General features: G+C 47.2%; 1 protein-coding gene across 13 annotated transcripts in view; it reads left to right on the top strand.

The window, feature by feature from the left end:
• LOC149352481 (voltage-dependent calcium channel type A subunit alpha-1-like) overlaps nt 1-25,134 on the top strand; it is a 501,434-nt gene that overhangs the window by 172,444 nt on the left and 303,856 nt on the right. For all 13 annotated transcript variants that reach the window (XM_089581672.1, XM_089581660.1, XM_089581669.1 and 10 more), the window contains one exon: nt 19,808-20,135. In XM_089581672.1, coding sequence (XP_089437798.1) covers nt 19,808-20,135 — 328 coding nt within the window. The remainder of the gene's footprint in view (nt 1-19,807; nt 20,136-25,134) is intronic.

Raw genomic sequence — 25,134 nt, 5'->3', positions numbered from 1 at the left:
CCGCAATTTCTCGGATAGTCACACAACAGTCCCGCATCACCACAGCGTTCACTTCGGCAATGACCTGGTCATTTCGGCATGTTGATGGCCGACCGGAGCGTGGCTCTCTTTCCACGGATGTGCGGCTGTCTTTAAACCAGTTGCACCACTGCTTAATCTGTGTGCTGCTCATAGCATCATCACCGAAAGCCGTCTGAACATTTCGAATGGTTTCCACTCGGCTATCGCCAAGTTTCTGGCAAAATTTGAGGTAGTAGCGCTGCTCCTCTCGCTCCGCCATTTTCCTTGCAACAAAAAACCGACGAGAGCACTGCGCACTGCTTCACTCAAACGCTGCTTCCCAGCGACTGACGCTATCGGCAAGCGGGAAAAAATTCGTGCATGCGCACGAGTTTTCAAGGTCGGCTGCTGTAAGCGCTCTTGTTTCACATCGATCAGGTGTTCGCAAAAAAAAAAAAAATAAAGTCGGATACTTTTCTAACAGACCTCGTATGTACAACTCACATAGATGCCCATAATGCTGTCTGAAGAGAGAGCAACCGGAGTTCACTCTAGCGCAACCCACAGTGTTTAACGCGAAGCCCAACCGCGACTAGTTTATACAATCCATATTACGGCAGATCGAATAAAGAAGACCTTCACGAGCAGGTGTGGTTTCTTTGGGGTTTCGCATTCCTCGCAGTACATTTTTATTGGCTTTTCGTCCTGTAAAGTAATACAGTTAGTGATCTTTACATTCGGCTGATGGCTATTTACGTATATTATTGCGTAGCTGTTTCGGTGTTCAAAAAGAACGCTTGCTGACATTAACTATCATCATTAGCAGATTGCGCGCCAAAAGATGGGTGCGTTCATTACCCGAGTGGGGAAGAAATCGGACTTTGACATTGAAAGTAGGGGGCACGCTCATTATGCGATCGCGCCCATTATGCGAGTAAATACGGCATACACTCCCAAATGCTTATTTCAAAAACCGAATTACTGTACCTTTTCTTTACGTCCCGAAAGTGCATATGGACTCTGAGGAATGCACTGACGGAAGGTTGCGCATTATTTACGACGACACCCGTTGCGCACGCATCTCTTCGCAGAAATCTCGGCAAACAAATCGTATTGTTGAACATACTTTGAACAACCGCAAACTACGAATAGCATATCAGAAGGAACAGTACGACGCAGGCGGAAAGCACTGCTGGTGTTGCTGCTACAAGCAACAACTATACGATAACTTTCATCGCAACTAACCGCCTTCAACCACAGTGCGACGTTGCTTTAGCCGAACGCCTAAGGGTACTCGTTGCATTGCGCAAGCCCAAGCACTCACCAAATCCATCTCCTTGTAAGGAACGCTGTGCCGCTTCGTTTTTCCGCCGTGGGCAGCGCACCGATCTGGTTTTCTTCTCGGCCACGGCGGTTGTCAACGGCTGTCAGTGAGGCCAGTGGGGAAGGACTGGCACACCGAGATTCTAGAGAACAGCAGAAAGCCGTAGCCCGGAGAGAGATGCTTCCGGACGCTTTCGCCTGCTGGCTCCAGATTTGGTGTGCCGGCTGCGGTGAAAACAAACGAGACGCACCTTTGCCGGAAGAATCGTTGGGTTGTAGCGTGCTCAACGGCGGGAATTGGCGTTCCGGTTATGAGCGTAGGCCGGTACACGCCGGTTATCGTGAATGTGCTGAGTAAGCGGCTAATGAGTGGCGCCGTGAAGACGAACCCCATTTCCGTCAATTTTACTGGCCTCATTGCTGCTGTCCCTTTATATTCTGACCAGAAAGCGCTAATTAGAATAACTGCAAATGGCGCCCGGTGACCGCATTATGCGTTTACGGCCGTACGATCGGAGTGCCCTCTGGGCATGCAGAGCTTCGCTGTCCGCTGTGATGGGATCCGCTGGGATCGCGCGTTGACAGCGGCACTGCGAACAGAAGCCGGATCTCATAAAACAAAGGACGACGGCTTGCCTTTCGCTGTCGCTCGCCGGGGATTGTTTTAGTGCTGGCCACTGGTCCGGGAGCTCCTGGGCACGTTCAGTATTCAGGTTATCTTTGGAGGGAAAAAAAAGGAAGAAAACTCATAAGCCACACATGTAGAAAATAAACAGATAAGAAAAGAAAACGAGGAAGTAAGATGAAAATAAAAGAAATGCGAAAAGCAAGAGAATAGAGAATAAAAAGAAAAGTGCGTAACTTTCTTTGAAATGACATGGAAAGCAAGAAGACAGGCCTGCAGGAGAAAGAAATCGCAGTTCAAATATACCGTCCCGATGGCTGTCTTCTTTGCGAACGCGTAATAGCTGCAGGTTGGCGAAATTCGGTTCTAGATGTCCTGTTGCATCGATTTACGAAGCACGTCTACATGCACGTACAAAACATATACGTAAAGTCGCCAATAAAAAAGTGTAGCACAATGAAGTCGCCGGAGCAGCGAAAATCGCATCGCACGACGGGCGCGGCTTCGTGCTTTGCGAACACACTTGGCACTTTTGATAGCGTGTTCGCAACCACAGCGCCGAGCGTTGACATCTGACGCTTCGGTCGTACGTCACTAGTGCTATTTTTTTTTTACTCGCGACTGTACAAGGCGACCCTGTGTCGCATTAATTAAGCTGTCGCCAAGGTGGCTCAATGGTTAAGGTGCGTGGCTGCTGACCCGAAAGACGTGGGTTCGATCCTGGCAGCGGCGGTCGCATTTCGATGGAGGCAAAATACTATCAGGTGGTCAAAATTATCCGGAGCCCTCCATTACGGTGTTGCTCATAGATTGAGTCGCTTTGCAACGTTAAACACCCATAAACCATGAACCGTCATTCATCAAGCCATTAAACATGCCGGCTTCTCAGGGCTTCCTTATTGTCAGTGGTGCGAATAAAGTGTGGTAGATTCTTCGTTTTGACGCGAAAGGAGCAGAAAAATGCAAAATGCCACAGTCCACATAAAAGGCGAGCTGATGTTACGCCGCTGCTTGAAACAGCGGCAAGTAGCTACATCTAAAATGCGATAATGAACCAGGTGGCTTCAGCAGGTATACGACACGCGCGAAGTGGCCGCTCCGCCAGTTATAACAAGGCGTATATCGGTTTATATGAGGACACGTGCTGCTGTTTTCAGCCCTGCAGCACTACGGATGCGACAGTAAAGGCGAAAAAATAATAAAAGCACGCTAAGCCCCGGCGTACCTCAGGGTTCCGATATGGCCGCTTCGCCCGGCGGGAGTATACACTAACTGAGAAACACCCTATTCCTCCGAGGGCAGTTCTGTGCGCTAATTTGCTCTGTTCCGCGCAGCGTCCTTTCACGCCTCAGTTACAGCCGTGGGCCGCAGCTTTAACCCCCCCCGGTCCCCCCGCCCTCTGCCTCCTTGCTCTGATTCTTTGCCAGATTAGAACGAACAGCCCCTGATAGGGATAGGAGCATCCAGAATTTGCTTTACGCATGTCTGCAGCCCATAGCTCGCACGCTTGGTGGCGTCTATTCTCTTGTGCTCCCTTTTCCGCTTTTCCCCTTCGAGCTCAGCCGCGGCGTTGCTCCGCTACCTGGGTTTTGAGCCGAGAACGTTCCATTACTGTCGCCTGCGGGGATCCATATCCGACTGAGCGCAGTAGCAGCAGCGGCAACAACCGTACGCCCCCGCGAGCGCGGGGCGTAAGCCGAACGTGGGTTTCAAGCGCCATGGAGCCAACCGCGAAACAGAGAAGCTGTTTGTTTTCGAGAGCGAAGCAGCGTCGGGTTGTTCATCGCGGCGAATGCATCGCTGCCATAACGCGCAGTGACAGGAGAAGAGAACTTGGGTGGGAAATAAGAGGAGGGGAGGCACCTTTTTCGTCCTCAGTGTAGCGCGTATCGGTGAGGAGGACGTAGAAATGGAACGCCGGCTGCTGGGAAGCGAAATGGCGGGGGCGGTGACGCTGTGTTTGCGTTTCCTGGGCCCCGAGTGAGAACAAAAGCAGCGCTGGAATGCAAACACCAGCCGAATCTCCATGACAAAGGAAGTTCTCTCGAGGAGGCCTTAGGAATAATGTGCCGGCACGAAGGGAGGCGCAGCATAGGGAAGAGCGTCGCTGGCTTTCAGAATCCCAGGGCCGTAATGTGTCCCGTGCCCAACGCATAACGCGCTTCCTCTTTTAGACGAAAGTGTGGATTCCGTACGGCAGAAGCATCTTTCAATCTATTCTGGCCCTTGAACAATCCGTCGATTCTTTTTCTGATAGGCGGATTAGTTTTGCTTCGAGTTACACCTCTTCTCGTGCTGCTAGGAGCTGTAGCGGTAATTTCAACAATTAACTAGTTCAATTAGAGGCAAACCAGAGCGATGTTGGCTGTAAGGGCCTCTAATGACGTTCCAATGCAGGGTCATTCTTTCAGGCAATCGGTACAGAGGGCAGAACGGTCATGTGTTCTTCTCAGTTGTAATTAGTCTTCATTATATGTTATTTATGCACTTAATCGGCCGCAGTTTGTTTTGACTGCGGTCGAGCGTTATTGCGTGCTGTGCCTGTTTTGCCGCCAATATACTGCACTCGGCCGAAATAGCTCTCTGGGCGTCATAGTACACACCTATCGATCGAATGACGCATTATGAAGAAAAAGTCCTACACTGTAAGCCCAAAGGAGTAAGAATGGTGTAAGAGGTTCTCCAGCGCACCCCCTTTTATAAACATATAGGCGCATTCATGTTTAGAGCCTATTTGCGCGTGTGGCTTTGAGGAGGAAGACGTAGGGATTAGGAATCTGAGGCGGCAAGGAGGTGTCGCAATGCGAATAAATTATAACGCGTTAATGCGAGCGAATATTAATGCGATTTAAGCTTGCTCGAGGCTTCATTCTCTAGTCCGGTGGCATTCCAAATCGGGCCACTGCGTCGCACAGAATCGGCTTAGAGCTTTCATAAAACCTAAAGCTGCAGCTTTGAAAAATTACAACAATACATGCATGCGCTTCACCGGGGTAGTGGTCAGCGATCACCGCTGGAATTTTGTAGACAGACAGTCCACTTCACGGCCGACGTATCAGGCTTATTATACGCGGGACAAATGTGCAAGAAATCACCTTTTGTTATTCTTAGGATATCGTTCTATTCGCTCAACATAACTGGCGATATATTCATGGCTCCATTTGGCTAGCTGCGCGAGAGACGTCCCGTGCCCATCGTTTGGCGCCGGCATGCACCTGACAGGCTCATTGGTACGCATATGCCTGTCGCATGCTTCAGGATGGCCGGAGCATTTACTTAGTAAGGCGAAAACCCTATATGTTCCATTAGCACAAAAGCCGCCGTCCGCCATCCGTCGGCGTCCATGGCACAAGATTCCTCGGTGACGTCACCATGTTGTCCCGTCACGTAAGCACGTATACGTATCCGTGGCCGCTGTGAAGTATACGAAGCTTCACCTCCCTAGCGCCCTCGCTTAGCCGATACTCCCGCACCATACCGCGCCGCCGGCGACCTCCGCCGTCTCCGCTCCCGACGCGCGAGAGCCATTGGCGTCGGAATCACGCGAGCAACCGCGCAAGGGCGATGGACGACGCGCGCTGCTCGTGTCTTGTCTTTTCATGCGGTTGCCTTTGAGGCAGCGTTGCCTAAATTGCCTTTGCTCGTACTACTCGGTTTAACTACGTTAAAACCCTGCCATTTACGACATGAAAAACAGAATTTTAAGTCAGCATTAGAAAACCAACAGTAACGGAACAAGACAAGTCAACATTCGTGCAGTTTTGCTTTAGCATGTTTATAGAATTCAGTGAACAATTCTCTGTCACTTTTTTTTGAACAGATATTATGAATGTTCATTCATTCATTCATTCATTCATTTTAGTCTTCAACGACGTCTTCTTGCATGCAGTATTTCTAAATTTTATCTATCTAAAGGTGGGCTTGGGGATGTTTTCCAGCTCTAACTAAAAATGAATCCAGCCAATTTTCTTTGCACATTTTCAAGTTTCTGTATGTTTGTCTGGGTGTACGTGTTGCATATGACGTTTTATAAGTTATTAGCCAGTCTTATTTTATGTGTAGACTGTAGCGGGAATTTCCCTAATCTGATTAATTTTCATCTGCTATGTCGAGCACCAAGATTTAATTTTTGGTAAAGCCTCCTGCAAGAGGCGTGACCGTTTGGGTTTTAATTTCCTGATAGCGGATGCTGTTGTGCGGAAATAGCTTAACATTCACTGGCATATATGGATTAATATCACTGATGGAAAAAATAAGAAGAGGTGGCCCAAGTACGGATCCCTACGTTACGCTGGTCTGAACCGATGCTCTGCTTAGACCTACGTTTTCAACTAAGACACCCTGTTTCCGATGAAACAGATATTCTCTATTTAAGCATGTAATGTACTGTTCTTCAATATGGCTTCAAATTTTAAATGTAGCTTTTGGTGGGGCAAACCATCGACCTTTTCGAAACCTGGATATCTAACGCCAATTTGGCATTGCTTATACAAAACAGCGGCGAAATCATGGATAATTTTCAGTAACCGGGTTCTAGTGAACACCCCTTCGCGCAAACCATATTGACTGTAATCCGTTATGCTATTGTCCTCAAGAAAAGCCGATATGTGCTTAAGCATAATATGCTCAATCCTCTTGACACAGGAGGGTAATAATGAAATTGGCATGCAAGAAGCGAGAAGGGAGGTGTTCGATGACTTAAGTGTAGGCGCTATCTTTTGGAACGCCCGCATGCAATAACGTTTAATTAAACTGCAGGGAGAAATATACTGAGCCCCATTCAGAATATCTTACAATGAAGGCATTATGTATGCCGTCCAGACCTGAAGATTTTTTTGCATCAATGTGTCGTAGCAGCGAGAATAGACCTTCTCCAGATATTTTTCACATAAACGATTGGAGGGTGGTCATTATACAAATCAATGTTTGGCTTTCTACCGTCATCGTTTGTGAAAACTACGCAGAAAGAAAACCGTCGAACTAATCTACAAATGTATAAACCAATCTACGAAGGTTGAATTAATCTACAAAGGTATAACACCGGGCTCTTTTTGTATATCTGAAATGCCCCAAAAAAGGAAGGAAATTTTAATTGACACATTGCGGTGCATTATTTGGCTTTTCTATGGCCTTTTTTGCCTACAGACGGCTGGATGTGGGTGAAGACAGCGGAAATCTCAAGCTTCAGAAACCGGTGCCTCAGTGGTTATGGTGCTCGGCTGCTGACCCGAAAGACGTGGGTTCGATCCCGGCCGCGGCGGTTTAATTTCTTTGGAGGAGAAATTCTAGAGGCCCGTGGTACTGTGCGATGTCAGTGCACGTTAAAGAACCCCAGGTGGTCGAAATTTCCGGAGCCCTCCACTACGGCGCCTCTCATAGCCTTAGTTGCTTTGGGACGTTAAATCCCATAAACCAAACCTAAACCAAACCAAGCGTCAGAAACAATGACGTCATCATCTAGTTTCTACTCACTCCTCCGTAGCTATGATGAGAAGCCGGAAGATTTTCCCGAATTCAATCGGCGATTACTATATCAATTTAAATGCTAGCTCAAAACAGCTTGGTAAGCTTAGCCTACAGGCTTCATACATTCTAATCGTCGAATTCTAAAAAAAAAAAAGTGTTCTGCTCCCTTTTAACGAATTGTGTCAAGTATTGGCAAACGAGGAGATCGAGAAAAGCTTCTGCAGCATTACAAAGCGGGTTGGGGGTATCCCTGTCCCATTCAGTCAAGGGAACGTTAAATTCACCACCAAGCAGAATGTTGATAAAACTCTTAGCCGTGCATAATCTTACACTGCCCCTATTAAAGCGCATTATCTCTGCTCAGCGGTCGGTAAAAGCCACTTACGACCACTCTGAGCTCACCTTTATAATGACACACTTGGCATCAGGTATATAAGGAGTCTTGTGACTCACAGCGATTTAAAGTCGTTATCACTACGCCGCCACCTCAGGAATTCCTATCTTTACGACAAATTTTTTGGCCTGGCGGCGTTAATTCGTCCTCGCTAATGTCGGAGTGCAGCCAAGTTTTATAACTTCAAAGTACACTGCTTTAGTGTTATGGTAATGCTTTTTATGTCGTCATATTTATTTATAATGCTGCGAGCATTTAGTTCAAAACTTCTGAATGATTTCCCGGCGTCCGCTTCTGTTCAATCCGTCTGGTTGCCCGGCTGTTCTTGTTTTATAGGTACTCGTTTATTTTCGCCATCATCCTATTGAAACAGCCTGCCGTAAACTTTAATCTTAGGTCAGTGAAACATATTTTCCTTTTACGTAGTGACAGTTTTTTAATATATAATTTTTTTTTCAGGGCGATCGATCAGTTTTAAAATTACTGTCGTGATTTACTAGGCTGCTTGAGACCAATTCTGTGTATTCTTTAAGCCGAGGAAATGGGAACGCCTGTTTCTAAATACGCATTCAATCACGCTTTTCATCAGATCATCGAGCGTCTCGTGAACGTTCTCTAATAAGCCAAAAATAATAATGTTATCTGCGCTTGAGCGGTCCTCTAGATCAATAAGTTTTTCTTTCAAGCCTCGGATGCGTTTTCCGACTTTGGATACTCCGGCGTCAATATTTTGAAGGATAGACGCTGCTTTCTCAAAGACTTTGAGCTCCTTTTCTATTTCTTCGAGACGTTTAAAAATGCTATTTTGACCCTCAAGTATTTCTGTGAGTAGTTCTTCAGTCGTAGGTACAGGGTTCGGTTCCACGTCTCCGCAAAGCATTAGTAAGATAGGGAAAAGTTCCGGATAATTAGAGCATGTATATATAAGCACTACATTGGTACGATAGGTGGACAAGACATCGGTTACTGGATTTAATAATGAAGGTTTTGTTACAAACCTGCTCGAAAATGAGTAACGAATTAACCATGGCGCTGACGGAGGCCAGCCGACGTGCCTATTTCTTTTTTTTTTTTTTTTTTGACAGGGCAGTTTCAGCAGTTGCCCTTTCGATAGTCTGGTATCTGGGACTTACCATCCCAAAAGCTACACATGGACTGTCAGTGACGACGTAGTGGAGTGCTGTCGATTAATTTCGACTACCTAGGGTTTTATAACGTCCACTAATATAGCACAACACAAAGGTTTCACTCGAAAAACGCGGGTTCGATCCCGTCCGCGGAGGTCGCATTTAGGTGGAGGTTAAAGGCTAGACATGTCCAACTTACCCGGAAAAAAAACTTTTAAAAGTGGGAAATTGTAAGATACTGCTACAAAAATATTGAAGGCAATTGCCCATTCTTATCATATGTAGCGAAATCTTTCTTAAAAAATGTTTCCATCGAGCGCATCGAAGAGTGCATCGACTGCCATAGAAAAACGCTAATAAAAAAAAATGTATGACTTCCTCGGGTGACTTGCGGTTCTTAGGTCTTGTAATGTGAGGCGTTTTCTGTGTTGTAATTATTGTACGCATGTCCCTTGTAGTAATTTCCTGTTGCTTCAATTTGTTATATACTGTGTCCAGAATGTCCAACGCATTGTAATTCATCTGTTTTTTTTTCGTTGTTTTTTCTTTTCTTTTTCTGTGTCTGAAGCGTTACAAACTGTTGTTGCCTTGCAATGTTGAATTTGTATTTATTTCTTGTGCTTGAACTATATTGCCTTTGTAATATGTATCTGTATTTATTTTTCCTCTGCTGTGGGGATGTTGTCTCCGACACGCTGCAGTGCTGCCATGTAGGGGGCCGGGGCCCCTGTCAAGCTGTTTTTACAGCTTTTAGTCCCGGCTCCTACCTTTTCGAGAGGAAAGGAAATAAAGAGGAAATGAAATGAAATATATTGACTGTTGCATTAAAATCTTCCATTACATGAAAAAATTGCGTTCATAAAAAGTTTCTTGCTCAAAAATGCTTTCTTCCAGAAATGCTAGGTATGTGGACGTTAAAGAACCGTGGGTGGTCTAGATTATCCGGAGCCCTCCACTACGGCGTCTCTCATAGCCTGAGTCACTTTGAGACGTTAAACCCCATAAATCAGAATGAAGCAAACAAGGTTTTTTTATTATTATTATTTCGTCTCCATTAAATGCGGCCGCCGCTGCCGGTCTGTGGTCCTGCAACGTTGGGCTCAGCAGCAGTAGGACAAATCCATTCAGCCATCGCGACAGGTCGCTCTCGATAGTAGTCGCATGTCACTCCAGAGGGTTTCGTTCTTTGAGATAGATGTGCGATAGCCTCGGTAGGAAAGAAAAAAATGTGTTTATATCAAGGCTTTTTTCCTTTCAGAGAGAAAAAATAACCATAGGTGCAGTCTGTACATAAAGAGAGAAGAAAGGGAGTCACGCAAGATGTCAGCCATAATGAACCAGCTTACCTAACCACGACGAATCAAAATAGACAGGGCTGTATTAGCAAGAAACGAAACCAAGCCGTGCCTGGCTATAAAAGAAACAGACGTGCACACAGACTTCAGCCGCCGCACAGGGCATGATTCAAAAGGAAGCGCTTTCAGGCGAAAAGCAGCTAGGCAAGTGAAAGCCGCTATCATTTCAAGTCCCGAAGAACGAAACTTCAGAATCAAGTCAGTATGGTTGCCTTTGCAATTTCCGGGCTCTGGGAGACTCAGCAGAGGGCTCGCGCATTTGTGAGGGCATTGATCGTTCGTAGTGAGCGCTACATGCAGGTAGGGATGTTGCTCTAAAAAGAAAAAAATAAATAATGATGTTTTTTCACGGACATTGACGAGCAAAAAGATGGAAAGCGCTCGGTACAATCTGTCTAGCTAAGCTATGATCGAAAATACTTCCGCGTCCTTCGCCTTCTTATTTTTTTTTTTTACGTTTCCAGGTCCTGGGCGTAAAAACGCTTGGAATACTATACCCGCATATACGAGCCGTATATAAAATATAACGCTGCATTAGCATGCTAGCAAATCATTATTTCCATGCTATGAGTGGGAGACGTATGTATTAGTTCTTTACTGCGGAGTAATGACTGCACTAACCATAGCATTTTCTGACGTCTGGCGTAGCCTCGATGAAGTACAACGTTATGATCAGGTTGGTTCCGGAGTAGGAGGAGAAGGTAATGAAAACCTCGAGATAATACATCGGTGTCTATTGAAGCTCGAATTACAATTAACGTAGACGCGCTTTCTTATGCTGAAATTGCTTATCTTTTCTTTGTAAAATTTTCCGTTCCTTGTAGGTGCAGCTCAGGCAGACCACATAATGATGACCATTAAAATTTTTTGTAGGAAATGCAAACATAGTAGTTCACTGAACCCATGATGCGCCCAATGCCTTTTGAAGTCCTATGTAGGCATAACGATGAATTAAGTGCCTGAGCGGAAACTGCGTGCTCCATTTCGTGTTTATTAACACATGCGTTCTCGAAGCAGGTTTGTGTTGCTAGCGAGAAATAATTAACGGCGTGCTGACAAGATGGAGCAGGCTAAAGGGTTGAAATTAGCACAAATATAAGTTGAAATAATTTTTTTTTACGAATCATGCTTTTAATCTGCGCGTGCTGTTATTTTGTTTAGTTGTTCCGCCAAATCAGAGATGGCAATCAGAAACGGCAAGAGACGAAATGGCATCCTTTGGTGCGTAAATGGCGAGTTAGTGTTTAGTATGAAATGTTGACTACTGTAGAATCCTTTCTGTATTCTTGGGACAATGAAACAAGGGGAGCACTGTTTTATCCGCGAACGTCCTACTCGCTTTCTCTCACTTAATTTCTCTTTTCACTTGCGTAAACAAGATTTCTGCGCAAGAACACGCCGTAAAACAAATTTCGAGCTGCTTATCTGCTTAGCTGCAAAGACACTAGCTTTTCAGGACAGATCACAGTGCTTTCTTAAAAATATACAACTAGACAACCGTTTCTCCAGCGGAATATTTACATGAGGCCGCACATAACGATCTAATGACAGAAATCCGTATCTACACAAAACTGTCAACGTTTTCAGACCGTTATAACGCACTTCCGTACCCAACAAACATTAACCTTACGACGCAAAGGCACCTGAGCCGCCATGGTGGCTCAGTGGTTATGGTGCTCGGCTGCTCACCCGAAAGCCAAGTTAATAGCCCCTTATAACACAGTGAAAAAATTTATCAACCATCAGTGTAAGCTTCGTGAAGTATGTGCGACACCAGCGTCCGTCTCCCTCGCTTTCCACGGGACAGCGATCAACAAAGAGCTACAACAAGCAGGCGCGCCTTCACCAGATGAGGCCGAACGGAACAATCTTGCTGTTTTCCTAAAACTTCTGCTGTCCTCCAAGACCACTGATGCGTGGCTCGCGTCCTATAGCGCTTCTCATGTATCGTCTCAGCGTTTCTGGGGCTGGTATACATGCCTTAAACAGTTACGCCTGTGATTTGTCTCGTACAACTGGTTGCCAAAACTGCGTTCGCAGTTTTCGTGCGTAACGAGCGTGTCGAAACCTATTTAGGCGCCTGATTACCCTTCAAAGTGCAGAAGCATGAAAATCTAATGGTACACGTTTCATATCTACATGATACGACCAGGGGACATGCAAACGATTTGAAATCCACAGCAGGGGCCATTCATCATCAACGGTGCTGACAGGTGCTATAGCGCCGGCGTGGCAACAGATGGCCTATCCTGTGGCGCCAGGGATCGGCGTCGTGCTTATAGTAAAATGGATCGTACGGTGCAGAGTCCGAAGATAGCGGCGCATTGTATTAGAATCGGTCACATATCGCAGAATGAAACTTCCAATAGACTTTGGTTTTGCAGTGCGCAGGCTTCAAATGCCGGCAACGCCATCAACAGTACAACTTTCTTCTAATGAGTCTTCACAAAGAAGGCGTTGCTTTTGCTCAGGTAGAAGCAGCTGGTTTCCAGCGCTGGTGATGCTGTACGAGGCGCACTGCCGGACCCCGATTCTTACCTAATGACTTGGGAACTTTTACTCACTCCTGATTAGCTGATTCTTACACGTGAAGTGGAAGCTGTGGGCTATAACGAGCGCGGTAATGAAGCGCATCGGGTTATTTTCAGCCACCCGGGGTTCTTTAATAGGTATCGAAATCTCAGTACCACAGCGTTTCTCAATTTCGCCTCCTTCGAAATGCGACCGCCCCGGCCGAACTCCAGCGCCACCGAGCCACGGCGGCGGGAGCCTGAAAACACTTGGAAAAGACGCGACCCCAGCATACTACGCAAAGCAGTGGTAGCAGCACGCGATAAAAAAAAAAAATGTCTTTGTAAAATAGAAAGCAATAAGACTGACCAAGCGATGGCACGGGATATTCAGCCAACGATTCTTATCACTTCACAGTGCCATTAGACTGCACCTTAAATTGTCAAGTTGAGTGCCAACAAAAAGCGCTTATACTGTTGGAATGCTGCCGACATCTTCTGTAATGCATTTCTACTCAACAGTATGCCATAAATAAATAAACAAAGAAAAAAAAGTAAATCAATCAATCTAGAAATGTTAGAGACATCGCGTACACTGGGCGACCATATGCCGGCAAAAGAGCCACAGGTAGTACTTTGCTAAGCGCGTTTGCTGCGAACAAATCCGAAGACAGCTGCAGAGGCTAAGGGCAGCGAAGCTGACCATGCAGTTGCGCTCCTATTTAGGCAGCACCTCCCCCTCACACTAGGCCGAACCCGAATCGCCTAATGACATAAACATCCGGGCAGCACAGAATCAAGCGTGGAGGAGAACAAGGGAAGTACTAAGCAGCAGCCAAAAGTGCCCTCCGCAGACCTGGGCGGGAGAGGCGGCCGATTGCCGCTCACTTATTTCTGCTCGCCTTCCCGCAGACGGCACGCGTACGCCTGCGCGGGGTGATTGGCCGTGTCCTCTCGCCTCCCCCTACGCGGCACGCGCGCAGCGTCAGCGTTCCGCCGCGTTTCACCCTTTGCCCCTGCCGTCGTCTTCGGCTCCCTTAATACACTCCGAGTGCTAGAGCTTCCCCATTTTATCGATGGTGGCGAATTTCGAAACTTCAGCAGCTCGGAAAACTGCTTTGCTTTTACGCACGAGAGAGCCGAGAACGAAGGTATGGAAAGAACAAAGCCTGTGTTTCTTTTTTTTTTTGTGTGTGTGTGTGTCTTTTTCCACAGCAGTGAGGCCAAGAAAGTAAGAAGAGAGGAAAGTGGTGCAAAAGATGGCGCGTTAATGTTTAGACATAGAGAAAAGGGGCGTCCCACTGATACAGGCATGCTGCCTAAATGACAGTGTCGATTAAGGTATGCTTTCCATGACAGCTTTTCTTTCTGTTATGATGCAATAGCGCCTGCATGAGGCTGCATTATGCAAGCGGCCTCTGAACAGGTGACCTCATAAAGCGCTAATTTTTCTGAACCTTTGAGTGAGAGAGAGGAAGCGGTAGCGAGCTTTACCAGCGAGCTGATATCTCAGGTTAAGCGCTCTCCTGCAATCATTAAAAAGTTTCTCTCTCTCTCTCTCTCTCTCTCTCTCAGGTTAAGCCTATTACAGGGGTTCGCTAGCCATTGTTTCGCCGTCCAACTAATAACACACGAAAGACAAAACACACCCTTCCCCTGAACTTGCCTCCCCCCAGCACACCTATCTTTGTCGTTTCATTTAAACTTTACGCTCGAGGGCGGTGAGGCACACGTCACTCGGAGAAGCTCTCTGGTGGATCATCCTTTGTATTAAGATTCACCTCGTACAAGTCACCCTTAAGAAGTTTCCACATACAGCGATCGCAGAAAAACGCATGCAGCGAAGCCTATGTTTTCCCGCTATAGTTGATGAATGTCGGAGTCTCTCCGGGGTGGACAGCGTCGGCCCTGCCGTCGACGAAGTCGCAGCCAAAGCTCCTGCATTTTCTTGCCAGCCATTCAAAGTAGGCCCAAAGACGGAACCCTCTTGAAGAGGGCAGAGAAAAGGGGTTCGGAACAACTGTCGTATATTCTACCACGCGGAGGAGGCAGACATGTTTGGCTGTCTCTTCTCTCTTTCGTAATCCTGGGAGAATAGATGCGCTTCATCACTTCGCTACATCGCCAATTTCGAGGTTGGTGGTTCCTTGGACGTCTCCAAGGCGTGAAGCGTGGGGTGCACGCAGCACGCGGAGCAATTTCACACGAAAGAAATTAGTAGCACTAAATCTCACGCTGCGAATCGAAACGGAGTTCAGAATTAAGAACGGCTTGGGATATTGTTACGCAACTAATGCGCACCTGCCTGCGTGACGCTGCAAAGAGTAAGCGAGATAAAGGAAGCCATGGCGCACCCAGAAACTACTATCAGACACCCACCTGGTGAGGCCACACTTTTAACTATGAGAGATGCGTGCCTGACTGGTGGTAGTAGCCTTATTATTGCGACAGCATTTAGGCTGTCGGCTCACAAAAAAAAATTCCGGCTTCTTTGTCACGAAATTCCCTGATTGGTCGAGAGAGGTCACGTGACCTTGCGTCGCCATCGCATCCTGCCCACCAGATTGTGAGCAAACTGTCCACCGTTACCGAATTCATTTCAAGATAATTGCCACCCGTCCACTGTGGCGCTGCGCATGTTTGAAACAGCCACCTGCCGGGGCAGTAGCGCATTAGTTAACCGCAGCACCATGGCGCCAGTAGTGCTAAGAGGACTCGCTGCGATTAATGAATTCGATTGAGAGGGCCCTGACGTCATCAACACCACATGACCATCAATGAACCAACCATAGGGAACTCACTGCCAGATTTGAAAATCTGTGGATCCCAAACATCTCAAGCTTCGCCCACCACAAAAATTCCAAAGGACGCCCAAAATTTTGGAAGTAGGCGCATCCCAGAAAATATATTAAAGTGGATTAGTGAGTAGAGTAAGGTGGATTAGTAGGCCGGATTAGTATAATCTCAAACGATAATTCAGTTGAAGGTACTCGAACAGCCTTGAAGCTGATGACCCATGCATTGCAATGGAATCGGTTGCAACAGAGGTTTTGGCGGAAAATTTGCAAGAAGACCATTAGACGCCCATTGTAGACACGAGGGCAGGCACCATAAATACTATCGCATTTTCCTCTTTAAGAATGTGGTTAAGGAGGGCCCCAAGTTTTTCGTTTTGTTGCGCCCTACACACGAGTGCCCGCGCTCTGGTGAAGCCCCGTGTATCGTGCTTCTACGTGATAAGGATATCACGTATACGCAAGCTGCGCGGGGCTTCACTAAAGCGCGGACCCTCGTGCTCGAGTACGTTCGGTCAGACGCGTAGTAAAAGAGCTGCGCGCCCAATTGAAAGCTTTCTCCTCCGCTCACTGGGCTGTGCGTTATAGCGCTAAGCGCAGGCTAACCGAGCGTTGACTTAACTATGCAGAACCACTTGACTGACATCTCTCACGTGTAGAGCTCAAGTGCGCCCACGTACACGTGCCCTTATTCGGGAGCAAGTGTTCGGGAGACGAAATGAATCTGAACAAATCCACGCACCCGGACGAGAAAAACTATACAAACGCGCGTAGAGCGCCTAGCCGAAAGAGAGAAGGGACTCTCGCGTGTCACGTTGAACAGCCCCGGTGCCTTGTGCCCTGAAATCCCAGACCGAAGGCGGCAAGCCACTTTCCGATGCGTGGGAGGAGCATTAGGGTTTCACCTCGTTTCCCTCCCTTTCAACGGCCCCGTCGACAACACCCGTCTCCATATGCAGAGTAGCTAACCGGATACAGCCCAGTCGGGCGTCTTATCCTTGCTTTACTCCCTCGCTCTCTTCCGGTGGTGGCAAGGCGGCAGGTAACGTGAGCGCCGTTTTCATTCGCTTCCTGGAAGCCTCTGCAGAGCGAAAGCGTTGTGGGGCTTCAACGTTGCGAGCGTATTCAACTGCGCGTAGGCAGTCGGCTTCCTCGCGTTTCGCAGTACAAGCGGCACCTAGGATTCAGAGGCGTTAAAGGCGCACTCGTGCTGACGCGTTCTGGTTAGTTATCGCTGAGCACGTGTCAAACAAAAACCCGCGACAAGGGAGAGAAAACTTTTGAAAATATTTAGAACGACGGTAACCGCCGTGGATGAGAACAGGCTGAAGCTGCGTTGGCCTTCCATCGGCTTATTGACGTACCCACGCGACGTTTCCCGTGCAAAACATTATTCAGAGCGGCAGTTATTGAGCGTTTAGTGTTGCGCGCAGTTTTCCTTTCGCGACACAATATGTTGCGCTAAACGTGCGCTTCTCGTGGAAGAGGCCCCGTATTAGTGTGCGTCCTGATTGCGTCCTCGCGTGCTCGCAAGGAAGCGCGAAGGGACGCTTTCGGCTCGATTTTTCTTCAACCGCTCGAATTTTGATGCAGTGACCCCGCGGAAATTCGAAATGCGCTGCTTTTATTGAATCGATGTCAGCAGACGTGTGCAAACAGGGGGCGGAGGCGAGCGCAGTAGCGCACCTAACGTTTGCGTGCAATGCACGAAGCGTTCACGCCAGCACCATGGAAAGAAACACTTAGACGGGCCGTTGCATTTTTCATGTGACACATTGCTGCCTACCGCAACACGCATATGAAAAATTTCTCGCAAGGTGAGTTTGGGCTACTTACCCAAAGAAACTTGCGTGTAGTGGGGTAGTAGGTGCAAAAAGTAAAATTGAGACAAGTGACGCTAAATGGGGCCTATGTGTGGGAGGGGTAGCGAGTTGATGTGTTGAAATGATAAAAAAAAATGATCTAGTGATGAAGGGTCAGGCGGGGCACCAGAGCCGCGATTTGCTGAGGAATCGCATATGCCAACACAACGTGTTTCTGCGAAACTATGAAAACGTTAATCGTTGCGTTCGTCTGAATAGCTTCAATTCTCTTTTTATTGCGAGTGCGGTAGTAGTGGCACTCGGCGAAAATGCCGGCGTCGTCTGTGTGAAGCCTCGGTGAGTGAAGACACCGCCCTCCAGAAGCACCACCCTCCCACATTTCACCACCTTCGCCATCCAGAAAAAGTTTGTCGCGTGTGCGAAGCTTTGGCTTAGATTAAAATATTCAGCACAGTAAAAGCATCAGAGTGATCGGCGATGGTAAATCCAACTGCTATCGCAGCGTTCTCGCATCAGGTTTCATTATCGTCATGTCAATGTTCTTTTCACATCTATGTTTCCATTCTTGTCCCTCATGTAGACATGTGAGAAACGAAAGGCCCTCCGCGCGTTTCAGTATAAAGAAGATCCACGTTTACTATGTTGCAGTGAAAACAGGTGTTTAAACAAAAGTTATATCGCTTAGCTGATGTGTTTCCCTCAAATCTGTGCAGTTTGAATACTTGAAAACTGTATTGGGGAATATATTCAGGTCTACGAGCGCCTGCAGAGGTAACTCGATGGCTATGGCGTTCAGGCCTCGAGTTTGGGGCTTCGATCCCAGCCGCAGAGGCCACATTTTGGTGTCGGAAAAAATCTGAAAACGTTCGTGCGGCAAGCTTGTGGTGCATGTTCAAGAAACCCAGGTGGTCCAAACTGATCTGAAGTCCTCCATTGTTGCGTCCCTAATAGCCGCTTCCTGGGTTTTGGTGCGTATAAATCCATGAGTTTTTTTTTTATGATTATTAAGACCATGAACAATCTACGAGCAGTAACACCATCTTGAGTCTGCAGGTAAAATGACGCTGTATTGATTTTCTTAAAAAATTGCGCCGCTTGACTCTCTCGCATTTTTGTTACATTTTTCAGTATTTAGGTCTAAATTTCGGACGGCGTCTGTTGCGAATGAATTGCCTGCGCACTGCTCTCAATTCATGCAACCTCGTTCTGTTCACAGCTCAAAAAGCGATCTTTGTTCCTTAAGCTCGTAGAGCGAGAGCAACCAAAGGCCGCTAGAGAGGTGGTCGGCTCCATAATTTCCGTGCAGCACTTGAAGCAGGCTTGGTGCTCGGGTACGCGAATATAACATCAAAACAGCGTCAGTTCTGAAGGCAATACAAGAATGAATCCCGCTTCTGTCACAGCGGAACTTATGAATACACGCGTCTCAATCCTATACTACGACAACGCACTCGCGAGCGGGCACTGGCCTCAAACGAAACTTCATACTAGACTTGTTGACACAAGTTGACGATGTAGGCGGCCTTCGCTTCGTTGTATTTTCCTTCTACTCCTGTAGTGAGCCTTATTTCATGCATATGAAAGGTGGAGCCCCATCTCTGGCCGGCTAGTTGTATTCCCTTTGAGCTCCTGGAGACAGGCTGAAAGCCTGACTGCTGCCGCTCTTCTTATTCGATAGACATGCCGAGAACATAGGGACTACCAGGACCGAAGCAAGTAGTAGGAACCCTGAGGTTGGCTTACTCTAGTCGCTGGCCGCACATTTTTGATACGACGCGAAGAATTGGGGCCTCATACATGTGCAGAAGTATTCATGGGCGACCAACCGCTTTTGCCCGTCGAACCCTGACGGAGATGAGTAGTCGAGTTGGCGATGCTGTGTATGGTCCGGGCCGCGGTCAAAGCTTCTGCTGCTTGTGGCTTCCCCGCAACTGGCAGTAACGGTTACTGCTCATCTTATGCTGTCATTTAGTGTCTTTTTTCCTATACTGGTAGGCATTCTTAAGATAGCAACGCTACGTTTAACGAGATTTTACCAATCCACTACCGGCCTACAAGTTACAGCACCACTGGCAAATCACATGCAGCTTATGAGCTTATCTATGGATATGTGCATGACACTGCTCTTTTTTACTCTTTTTCATCCAAATAAGAGGCGTGTTCTAAAAAACCTGCAACGTTCTAGGAATAAAGAGTGTTCTGCAGTTTAGAACTCGGATAAATACAAAAGTAGCTGCCTCTTTATAATCATTATTAACGATTAGCCGTTCTTTCAGGGGTATACCTGATAAGCTTAAATTGTTGGCTTTCGTTCTGCCTCGCTGCCATTGAATGTCAGTCTTGATTTCCGTACGCTGCTTGTCGTCATACATGGTGTCTCTCCTCGCAGAGCCCGCAGCGTGGCCGTTGAAGGCGCGGGGTGCGCCATGACGGGCCCCACCACCGGCAGGCCGGGCGGCGGCCGTCGCGGCTCGGCGCCACTGCCCGTCCAGCGGAGGGCGTCGCTGTCGCCCCAACCGCCGGGCGTGTCGGCGCCCACGTCGCTGGGGCCGTCGCCCAAACAGTCACCCAGGCCCTCGGTCGAAGGCTCGCCCAAGGAGTCGCCGCCGTCGGCCGAGCAGGACGGCCCGCCTTCGCCGGGAGGCGCGTCTCCCGCTCAGTCGACAACCTCGGCGCTGGCCACGCCGCAGGACCCCGCCGCCGCTGCCGAACACAAGGTGAGCAGCAGCCCCACCACTTACTTCCGCCACTGTTTACAGAGGGCGCTCGCTCCGGCCATGCACGGTAGTGCCAGGCGCTCTGCTGTTGCTCGCAACCGTGTTCGGCGGACTAGGGAGAGTGTTGGACGGGATGCTGCAGTTGTACCAGAGCGCTGCCTTTTCGCGGAGGTAGTCAGGAATACGCTTTACCTCACGAAGAATGATACCTAGCTTTTGGTACTCGTATGCCCATTTCTTCAATAGATGGTTTGGCAGACAACGCGTACGAACAGCCAGTAGGCAAAAATCAACTCTTGCAGGCTATAACTAAGAGTTGGTGTCTTGGGTACGCCATGTTCATTTTTCGAAATGCGGTGTTAACCGATACAGGTCAGTATCGTTCGCTAGTAACCATAGGCTGCGGGCTATAGAGTACGAACAACAACTCGTCACAAGAGAACATGAACAAAGTGCGTAAACCAGGATTACGGTGCGGCACGGGATCTTTAGATTAAGTAGTGTGGTTGTACATTTCCAGGTATTGTTTCGCTACTTTGAACAAACGCCGGCATTAGACCTAGAGGCTTCACTGTCTCATGAAGCTTCGTCTCTGCTCCGGCAATCTCACCGCCTTATCACAGCCATTGTTTCGGTTGCGGAGTTTACGGACGGAAGTTGAAGGCACCAACAACGTTCGTAACTCGAACAAGCCTCTGCCAACTCGAAGCCATGCACAAGCGTCACGAAAAAGTGTTACGTTCTGGCTTCCGTGCCAGTACAAAGCAACTCCTATGGCTGCTGTCATCATTCGGACTACGTGACGAGGCGCTCTGGCTTCTGGATTCCGGCCGCGGTAACTTTTTCTTTATTTCCAATCTTAAACTTTCTTCTTCTGCAACGTTTGCTGCTTTCACAATTCGTTCCGTGACTGAATGAGTGAGTAGTAATTCGCAAGCAGCGGATGCACTAACATTTATCATAACAAGGTAAAAGCATTTCGGCATGAAGACGACAAGAAACAAAGACATGGTGCCTCTTGCCTAAGAGAGCCAAGTGGGACCTCTCCATTCGGAATTTTTGCGTAACCTAGTGCTAGAAACAAATTTGTATATACATTTTTTGTCTACGATCACTTAACTTCCACTCCATTACTTTCTTTTTGCGGTGATAGTATTTCATATTGCAGTCACTGCTCAATACAAGACCATTTGTGCATTAATTACTGCTTTTCCTAACGAACGAGCCAAGACAAACTATACATCAATTTTCAGCGCAAATGGGTGCCACACATATAACCGAAAAAAAAAGGTAATTCCTCTCCGGAAAATAATATTCGCCGAAAAAAAAAGAAAGATTGCTTTCTGAAATAAACGCCAAAAAAGTTCCACGAAATTTAAAAAAAAAATAAAAACCGAAAAGTCCAAACCTTAGCTACAACCCGCGGAATTTGAGAGGCTTAGTAGTGCAGGTCCTGCGACGCGATGAGAATGCAGTGCACGCAGCTGTCCCTTGCAGCGTTGTCCAGGAGGAAAATTTCCCAGGCAAAACGCGGAACCACACTCTGCTTTATAATGATAGTCGCGAATGAGGGTAGCACACGCGCAAAATCATGGCGAATACCATGAAATATCTGTAGAGGTCCCAAGGAGTGAGTCTTTTTGCTGAGCACTTCGCATGACAAAGGACCGATGAGCAGTTTACCCATCTCACCTACCTGGCACCCTCCCAGTGTCCCACTCAGGGCTTGTTCCTTACACGTTGTTACGTTCATTTCGATTCATCTCGTAATTCCGCGTTTACCTTAGCCGCAACCGCAGTTTGTTTGACGTTAATGAACAGGCTTCGCGTTGCGCCCCTAGGGTACTCAAATTTTAAACGCCACTAGTGTCGCGGCCTTTGTTGTAAGAGAGAAAGACTGACTGCATGATAGAAGCGGTCTTGTGAACACCGAGCCCTTGTAGCCCCTTAAAGTCTCTCCGACGTTTTTTAACTTGGCAGCTGTCGCTTTCTGAGACGGAAGCGAGGAAATTATTTGGCCCTCTTTTAGCATCCGATGGCACTATCCACCTAAGCTCCTATAATTTTTAGCAGGCATGCTATGCAGACGCATTTCAAGGGTTTCAAGAGTGCTCCGTGAAGAGACGACAAAGCCACGAACCACCTCTTAATAGTCCTTTCCGATGAAAGGAACTTCTCCAGAAGCCGTTCAATAAAAGCAATGCGTGATGAAAAACATGAGGTCCTTAGTACGACGAGACGTACTATAGTGCAAAAGTCTTCTAGTGATCAACCTAAGCGGCATATATGCGGGCGCTATTCGTTCGACATATTTGCTGCCTGGTACTTGATATATGAACCATCAGCTTTTCAAACACTGAGATTATGGTCGTGTGGGGATGGGCACTACTAAATGCGACAAAAGTACAGATAAAAAAAATGAGGGCTCCATGGGGGGTTGAACTGTATGTGGCAAATAGCTGTGCATATCAATTAGCAGTATTCTCTCATTGGACCAACCTAAAGCGGGTATAACTAGTTAACTATTGAAGTAATTCATTTACTGCACTTGGTGGTCAACTATTAAATTGGAAGTATTCAGGAATATCAGATTGTCATGTTCTTCTGAACGGGTAGGTTTTGCTCACTACTTGTTTTCAGCCGGGAAAATAAACCATCGAAATTAGAAAAAAAAAACACAGGAAAGCAACATGCACTTCATGCCCTCGACAATGGCAGTTCCGAATGGGCACCAAAAGTACGTCTAATTCTAAAGAGCTTTCCAAGGCAGGGCTTTGTGGGCATGTTGCCCTCGAGATAAACGTTGGAAGCTTTCAAAGCAACGGGCCGAGTTCTCAGGCGTCCTATCTTGCAGCAGTAAGTTGGGAAGGTACTCCAAAAATAAAGGACGCGGAACTAGTCTAATGCAAACAAAATCATATCCGGGAAAGCGCGCCGGAGGTCTACTGTGGTTTTTGGTTGCGCATTTGTGAAAGCTGCATTCGAGGCGAACATACCTCCTTGTGACACGGTAAAGTTTAGATGTCTTTCTCTTCCAGGGCTACAGCTCCGCTGCAAAACATGACGCAGTCGTGAAGGGCTGCGAATTAAATTTGATCTAACCGAGGTTACCGCAAACGCACGTTTTTTTATTATTTTGCCTCCACGGAACTGTGACGGATAGGGAAGCGAACCCACGAACTCGCGCTCTCAGCGGGAGGCCACTGTTTGCGAGTTGCCACGGCGGGTATTGCCACGTGATGAGCGTGATTTTACTGGCCAGAGTAACTCCGTGAACTATCAGAGGTTGAGCACAAGAATTTGTGGTAAGCGGCCGAACGCCACAGCCATTAAGGCCCCATGGCGAATCAAAGTTTTTTGTGATTCCTTGGGCAAGATACTCGGATAAGAAAAGTGAGAAACCTGGCTTGTTGAAAACACTTTGCTCTAGTGTTCATCGGCCCTTTAAGGCGCTTTGTACATAATTGTGTACTTCGCGAAGTCGCGGCTTTTTCTCGGAGTGCCTACCTAGCACTGATTATTTTACTTTCGGTGAATTTAGCATCCTTCCCACTTCGAATAGGGTGCTCTTTTGTGCCAGCTAGCGAACAGAGATAATAATACTTCTCAAAACGTTGAGCTTGGTAACACGTCTTCCGTCATTTACTTGCAGACTAGTTTTGCCCTTATGTAACTCTGTTTTTTTTTTCTGAATTTCTAGCGTCATATGCATCTCCAAAACTGTAACGTTTCTCCGATGCTTAGACTGCTGATTACACAAATCCTGGGATTTTAATTGTACCATCCTGAAATATTAATAATTGGCTTTCTTGAAGCCTGGTCATGTTATTTACGCGGGAAAATATTTGTTTTGAATGAAAACGACGGACGGCCCCTGAAAGGACTACTGCTTCCGACAACCTTATAAGTTATAACTGACAGCTCGTTCATTAAGTAAGCAATTCAAAAGTTCGCTAATTGGTTTTAGTCATGTACTTCAAGATGCGCAGCAGACAAGAGCCGTTCTTTAGATTCGCGTGCAGCCTTCCGTGAGCTCTAGGATAACTTTATTTGGCTCTATAGCACAAGTGTTTTTTTTTTTATGTGGTCACTAAAACCTTGGCCATATTCAACCTGGGTAGCCTGCGTGTGCCACACTTCACCCATGCATCACGGAGAGTTTATCGCCTTAACTGTCCGATTTCTGATTAATTTAACGCTGTTGGTGTATTTACTTTTACCTTGGCCAAGCATACATCTGCTAATACATTCCAAGAGCACTTTAACGCACGCACAAGAGCAACTTACAGCAAGCTTCAGTACAAATCCATAAATAAAAAAAGGGGGCCAAGTGCCATTCGCGCAAACTCGAATTTCTTCCCCTTGCAAGCCCGGCTATCGTTGTAGCTGGTAAGGAAGCCACCACGATATCTCGCCACTGGTCTTGCGTATAGTAATGCCCTAAGCCAAGGGCCCTTAAGGGTAAATAAATGATGATGATGACTACGGAAAGGCATGAGCGCTGATAGGGAGCGGCACATTATTTGGAAGTACTTGAATTTCTTTAATTCTTAATGTTTTTTTCTAGTTGTGATACCAAACATTATTTCTGTTTTTAGGATTATATGTTGGCCGCTCATGATTCCACAGCAACTGCGATGCTGTGGCTTGGCAAAGAATTGAGAAGCCATTCGTGTTTCTCGGATGGCAATATGAGTAGTCTCCCGTGAATCTGAACCAGTTTCACAAAGCGGTTCGTGCGCGAATTCGGTTCTGCCGCTAACGAATCAGAATAAACAGTAAGGCCACAGCCATCGCTAAGACCAAGCAGAACCGGATCTTTCGTACGAAAAGCACAATGATTCCGGGCACCTCATGGCATGCGAATCGCGTCTAGTGATGCTGTTCGGTCTCGTGTCACCGTGCATGCTCTCTACGGTCAATGCGGCGACGCTGTACCGACCTGAGGCCCATGCATGTTACATCGCTGACTTCTTATCTCAGTCCATCTTTGCATGTC

Source organism: Amblyomma mixtum, chromosome 3, assembly GCF_055824585.1.
Source record: "Amblyomma mixtum isolate Tamu chromosome 3, ASM5582458v1, whole genome shotgun sequence".
In the NCBI taxonomy this organism is placed as follows: domain Eukaryota; kingdom Metazoa; phylum Arthropoda; class Arachnida; order Ixodida; family Ixodidae; genus Amblyomma; species Amblyomma mixtum.
This window is presented reverse-complemented; position numbering and strand designations above follow the sequence as displayed.